This window comes from Mandrillus leucophaeus, unplaced genomic scaffold, assembly GCF_000951045.1.
Source record: "Mandrillus leucophaeus isolate KB7577 unplaced genomic scaffold, Mleu.le_1.0 Scaffold420, whole genome shotgun sequence".
NCBI classification, from domain to species: domain Eukaryota; kingdom Metazoa; phylum Chordata; class Mammalia; order Primates; family Cercopithecidae; genus Mandrillus; species Mandrillus leucophaeus.
The window spans coordinates 352,542-359,254 of record NW_012104477.1 but is presented as its reverse complement, the minus strand read 5'-3'; the positions used below and the strand labels follow the sequence as shown (position 1 = coordinate 359,254).

The window sequence follows — 6,713 nt, the reverse complement described above, 5'->3', positions numbered from 1 at the left end:
TAATGTTAATATTATTATTATTATTATTTTCCTTATTTGTTGATAAATATTTAGCATATTTGGAATTTGTCCTACCATAGTATATACAGTATGTTTTCAACATTATGTTGTTTTAGATGGTCACCCAGTTGTACCAATCCCATTTGTTGAATAGTCCATCTTTTACTTACTACGTTAACATACAACCTTTATCATATACAAAATTCTCATATGCACTTATATCTAATTCTGAGAATTTGGATCCACTGATCACATTTTTTCTATATATAAGTCAGTACTACACTGTTGTACTTATTGAGGCTTTATTCGGTGTATTAATTGCCCTCATTACTTTTTTTTCAGAAGTAGTTGGAGTTCATTTTCTATTATTTCTTCTAACTGCTAGTTTTTGTATCCACACCTTCTTGTCTGTGGTGTTTTGATTGATGCCTGGGGTGTCCAGGAGTCCTATCATACCACCTCCCATTCTCTCTTATCACTGCTGCATTTAGTTCTCCAGACCTTCCCCTGCAACTACCTTCACGAGATAGTCAGTGACTCCGTGTTGCTTAAGCCAAAGGTGAACTCCTCAACTGCTGAGCAGAATCTGATACTACTAATCAATAGCTCCATCAGGGACTCTGGAACACCATGCTTTCCTAGTTTTCCTCCTTTCCCAACAGCTGCTCCTTCTCAATCTGTTTTGCTGTATCCAGCTTCTCCTCCAAACTTCTTAGAGAATGGAGACACCTACACTGAACCTTCAGACCTGTCTTCAGTCTCCATCCACATGCTGAGGGAGCTCATCCATGCCTCTTAGCACAGGTTCCAAAGGCCATGGTCTTGTTAGTGGTGGTTGTTTACACTGAATCTTCATTGCCTGGATCAATGCCTGGGTTATGTAGGAATGAAGAAAAAAAGCTTCTTCCTTCACTCTCTGGAGTTCAGCTGAAAATAAACTGACAAAGGCAGATTAATAAGAGAAAAAGTCATATACATTTATTTTAACATGCATGAGGAAAAATCACAGGAGAGTGATTTCCCAAATACCAATGGGGTACAGGTGATTATATACCATTCTTCATAGGGGAAGAGAAGATGGGGAATGTAGAAGATGGGGAATTTTTTTGGAGTCATGAATGATTGTTAGGAAGAATGAGTGGACCTGAGGGATAGAAATTAACTTGTAAATGGTTCTCTTGAAATTTGAATGAGCCCAAGAAGCAGGTGTCATCTTTTGAAAAAGTCCATCCAGTCGTGCTTGAATTCCTCAGTCATCTTCTCTGATATAATGAGATTTCGTGGAGCAGGTGGAAGGCAGTTGTTTTCTCTTTGATGGGATGCAGCCATAAGGCAGATAAGAGAATAGCCTCTTCCAGCATATGTTTATACACTGTTCCTGGGAATGTCAGTTAGTATAGCCTCTGTGGAAAGCAGTATGGAGATTTCCCAGAGAACTAAAAACAGAGCTACCATTTGACCCAGCAATCCCATTACTGAGTACCTACCCAAAGGTATAAAAAATACACCTGAATGCATGTATTTATCACAATACTATTATTCACAGTAGCAAATATATGGAATTAATGTAAGTGTCTATCAACGGATGATGGGGGGGGTGTGTATGTGTGTATACACATATATACACCATAGAATACTATTCAGCCATTAAAAAGAATGAAATCATGCCTTTTGCTGCAACATAGATAGAACTAGCGGCCATTATCTCAAGTGAAATAACCCAGAAAGTCAAATATCACATTTTCTCACTTATAAATGGGAGCTAAATAATGTGTATACATGGACATAGAGAGTGGAATAATAGACACTAGAGACTCAGAAAGATGGAGGGTGGAAGGGGGTGGAGGGTTGAGAAATTACCTAACAGGTACAGTAAACACTACTCGGGTGATGGTTACACTAAGAACCCAGATTTCACCACTACGCAATCTATCAGTGTAGCAAATCTGTACTTGTACCCCCTAAATCTATAAATAAATAAATATATATAAACAAATAAATATTTTAAATAACAATAAATGCTGAATGAACACATGGAAGCACATTTCTGAATGTCTGAAATAATTCCTAATTCAATGACATGTTTAAAAATAACAAGCAGCTCAATTTGCGTGTAGCATGAGGTACATGAATTAAAGTCATAGGAGATAAGATTGAAAAGATTCAGTACCCTATTAGTCAGGGTTCTTGAGAGACACAAGACAAATGATTTATTTTATATGTATGTATATGTATGTATGTATGTATGTATGTATTGTAAGGAATTGGCTCACAAGATCATGACGGCTGAGAAGTTCCACAATCTGCCATCTGCAAGCTAGAAACTCAGGAAAGTGTAATTCAGTCTGAGTTCAAAGGCCTGAGAACCAGAGGAACTGATCATGTAAATCCAGTTTGAGGGCAAGAGAAGATGAGAGGAGATGTCCAACTCAAGCAGCGAGGCAGGGGAAAAGGGAGGTAAATCATCCTTCCTCTATTTTGTTCTATTCAAGCCTTCAACAGATTGGGTGATGCCCAACTGCACTGAGAATAGCAATCTACTTTATTGGGTCCAATTCAAATGTTAATCTCTTCTGGAAACACCCTCACAGATGACCCCAGAAACAATGTGAATCTGGGCACCCTCAAATTTATATATATATACATACACACATATATATCAGTGGATTGGGCTCAGTGACTCATGCCTGTAATCTCAGCACTTTGGGAGGTCAAGGCAGGCAGATTACTTGAGCCCGGGAGTTCAAGACCAGCCTGGGCGACACGGCAAAACCCCGTCTCTACAAAAAATACAAAAATTAGCCAAGTGTCATAGCACACACCTGCAGTCCCCATTATTCAAGAGGCTGAAGTGGAAGGATCTCTTGAGCCCCGAGAGGTCGAGGTTGCAGTGAGCCATGATCCTGCCATGGCACTTCAGCCTGGACAAAAGAGGGAGACCCTGTCTCAAATAACGAAGCAAAACAAAACACAATTATAACATAGAGCAATTCAATTTCCCTTTCTCAAACTTTTCTAACAGAGAGAAGCATGTTAATTCTTACTGAGGAAAACCAAGTAATTAATAATAGGCATTTGGGTGTGTCAGAGCATAGGGATTAGGTGTGACTTTACAAATTATAGATTTCTGGGTAAACAAAGCACTTTTTTCCTTGGATATAAATTTTGATTTAAAACATTTTTAACCTATGGACTATACTGAATTAAATTTTTTTTCAAAGTATAGATTTCAAGAAGGGGAGTGATTTGGTCCTTTACAGACTGATGAATGAACTTCTGTATCCGAATCTTGCTTCAGTGAATTATTTCTAGTAATAATATGTTGATTGCAAAGTTTTGTATATCTGCAAAGACTTTGAAAGCTTGCTTTATTTGTCTTTGAAAGCCATTCTTTCTCTCACCCTCCTTTTCTTCATCTCCAGCCCCCCAAAATCTACAACTTAAGTACTTGTGACAGAAATCTGATTGTAAGCATCCTAATAATAGCATTACAGTCTCTTTTTACAACTTGGGGTCAATTCAGACCTTACTAGACTGAACACTAATCTCAGCAGTGGATCGAGTATGCTCCCATGAGCCAATCTTCCACCTCTCTCACCTTCATCTTATCTTGCCTTTGCCTTGTTTTGGCATTGGCACATCTTTGAGACTCAGACTCAAACCTCCTATACCTCCCATACTTACACTTCCATTAGTGTCTTTTGATGGGAACTGTATGAGAAAGTTTTGCTGTAAATAGTTCTACTTTATATCCATACATTTTCTTCCTCCTTGACAAAGCAGTTTGTCTTTCCTCTGTAAATATAACTTTATAACTAATCTTCTCACCTTAGGAGTCCTCTTCAATTCCTTTTCCAGAGAAAAGGGGTGTTCCAGTTAACAGTTTCTTTATTTTGAGCTCCACATCCACCCCTTTGCCCTAACTGTGATGCTGGAGCTGGACCCTGTAAGCATTTCTCCTTTGCCAGTTGGGCATGATGTTAATCTTCACACATAGAGGGTGTTAGAGGGCCAAGCAGGAGATGAAGACATCTTTTCCTGATCGTGTGTGCTTTGCTTCCTTTCAGCTCCTGTACAGGACACCCAGTAGCACTCGCCCCAGAGATCTGAGTGGCATCCCAAGGCCAAGGCAGTTTCCTGACAATTTCTGTGGCACCTCAGTAGGACGTCCATGATGTTCACCAGCAGCCCACTTATCTTAATCAGCTCGGGCTGCTGTAACAAAATAGTAAAGCCATGCTGTGAGTTGGAGTTTCAAGATACACATTTTGGCAAGATATAATTCAGTCCAGAGCACTGCCACTTTCACAGCTGGCTTCCCAGGGGGTGTGATAACATCCTCTCTCCTGCCCCCAAGCAGACAGTTTCCCAAATTTGTCGCAGGAACCCTAGCTGCATTCCCAGAGTTAAGTTACACCCTGGGCAGGTTCCTGTCAAGTTTCATTAATACCTCAATGGAGTTTGTTAGTTTTGGCTTGAAGGACCCAGTAAATTATTTGCCATCCAATGTCAGTCTTGTGAGGGGCCCAATCTCAAATTTCTACCTACTCATATGCTGTACTCTTAGAAGTTAATGCTGCTATCAGTTAATAATTCTTTATATTAAAATTTCCCTTTTCAAATTACTGCCTGGTTTCTGTCTTCCAAAGGGACCCTGACTGATGAAACAGTTCTTCTTTATCTGGCTCTCTCTTCACTGCCACGACTTCCATAATTTTGATCTAGTTAAGGTCCAGAAACTCAGAAAACATTCTTAAAAGCAGTCGCATTACATATTTAGACTTGAAATAAGGCAACAAAAACAGAGTGGAAGAGAACTGCATTGGAGGTATTTTTTAGACAGAATGGGTAGAAATTCATTAATGCCTGAATTTGTAGGTGTTGCTGAGAAATGAAAGGAAGATTGGGGTGGCAGTCATTGAGGCAGGATTTCATGATTCAATTGTCTGTGTCCCCTGCCTCCAGAAACAGAGATCACTGAGGAATGAAGAACTGGGGGACAGAGAAGGCAACAGGAAATAATTGACAGGAGATGAGAAGCCTGGACAAGGAAGGGACTGGAAATAGCAATAATGTATCCACAAGGGTCTGGAAAAAAGGAGGTCTGACTTGTGGAGGGGTTGATGCAGGTGTCTGTGCTATGACTGCTAAGAATGTCTCCTCACATCCAAATACATAGGCCTACCTAGGCTCACCCTTCACGTGAGTGTGCACTGATTTCCCCTTTGTACCAAACAGGCAGTACGCACCAAAACATCACACTGTTTCAACAAATTCAACCTCTTAAGCATTTATTAGATGCCTATTGTATGCCATATCTCAGCTTCTGTGGACACAGACCTCACTAACTTTGTGTCCCTGCCCTGAGGGCCTCACAGCCAGGTCTCCTGAAAGCAGACTGAAGAGGAAGCTCAGTACTTCTCAGGCAGGCCGGCAGGTCGGAAGTGATTGGGGTCTTTGCCACTCCTGCCCCATTCATTAGCAGCCTGATCAGCCAGTGTGTCCTCCGCACCACGGCCCAGGAGTTTCTGGATATTCTCTCTGGCATCGCTGTAGTCCAGGCAGGCAAGAGGGAGATTAATCACCAGGCCAGTGAGCAACAGCCCACCCTCCCAAACTCCCCGTTCCAAGGGAGGGCTCTGAGAGGAGCCCAGAAAGGCCAAGGAAGTGGTGGTGAAAACACTGCCCCTGCCTAGACACCGCCCCACTCAGCCAGGCTAGGCAACCCGAGGCTGGATGAACAGCACCCAGAGAGGGAGGGTGAGGAATCACTCGCTCCTACCATCACTCAGACCCTCACACTGAGCACAGAGGCAGAGAGAGGGCAAGAGGAGGAGGGTCTGCAGCCTCTAACTTCTCTACAAGGAGCTCGCCTCCCTCCTGATTGTCCAAGGTAGGCAAGCTCTGCTCACCCAGCCCTGGCAACCCAGGAACTCCAGTTACCTGATCACCTCTGCAGCCCAGGCACCCCCAGGTCCCCGTTGGGCAGCATCATAGTTCCCCCTAGCATGGAAGTATTTGTCTGAATTTATGTAATTGGCTTCTCTCATGTCAGAGTAGGCTCTCCACATGTCCCGAGCACCTGGAAAGGAATAGAAAGGCAGAAGGGACATCAGGAGAACATGAAAAATCCAACAACACCTTAGAGGGGAATGAAAGGACAAATCTTCCACTGACTTCAAGCTTTCAGCCTGCGATCGTAGCAGCCTTGGATACCGTGGGTTGAGAAGCACATTCCTTTATCCTAGTTGGCTTCTCCAGGTCCCCTGGTGAAGAACCACCGCTATAGAATGAAGCTGTCTGTGATAAGATCCAGGAGTGTATAGGAATGAGGTGGTGACATGAAATACTGATGCTGAGAAAGGTGGCAGACACAGAGCACCTCCGCCCTGACTACTAAAATATATATTCTTGCAAATGGAATACATCTCATTGTGACCTGAGTCCCAGTGACTGCTAGGAGCATAAAAGTCCCTAAACACTTTCTCAGTAGGCTGTACTGATGCTGTGGGTTGCTTGAGGAAGCAATAGAGCAGTGGTGCTCGGCCTTGGCTGTACTTTCTTTTTTTGTTTTTTTAGACGGAGTCTCGCTCTGTCACCCAGGCTGGAGCACACTGGTGCGATCTAACTCACTACAACCTCTGCTTCCTGGGTTCAAGTGATTCTCCTGCTTCAGCCTCCCGAGTAGCTGGGATTCCAGGTGCCTGCCACCA

The 6,713-nt window shown here is 42.6% G+C and overlaps 1 protein-coding gene across 4 annotated transcripts in view; it reads right to left on the bottom strand.

The window, feature by feature from the left end:
• Positions 1–6,713, bottom strand: part of LOC105548749 (serum amyloid A-2 protein-like) — an 8,686-nt gene continuing 1,973 nt past the window's right edge. For 2 of the 4 annotated variants that reach the window (XM_011992931.1, XM_011992932.1), the window contains 2 exons: positions 5,944–6,082; positions 5,279–5,550 (listed from right to left, as the gene is read on the bottom strand). In XM_011992931.1, the coding sequence (XP_011848321.1) occupies positions 5,412–5,550; positions 5,944–6,082 (278 nt within the window). In that variant the 3' untranslated portion in view covers positions 5,279–5,411. Of the gene's footprint in view, positions 939–5,268; positions 5,551–5,943; positions 6,083–6,713 lie in introns of those variants that run through there. The other 2 variants (XM_011992929.1, XM_011992930.1) reach the window with 2 other exon arrangements.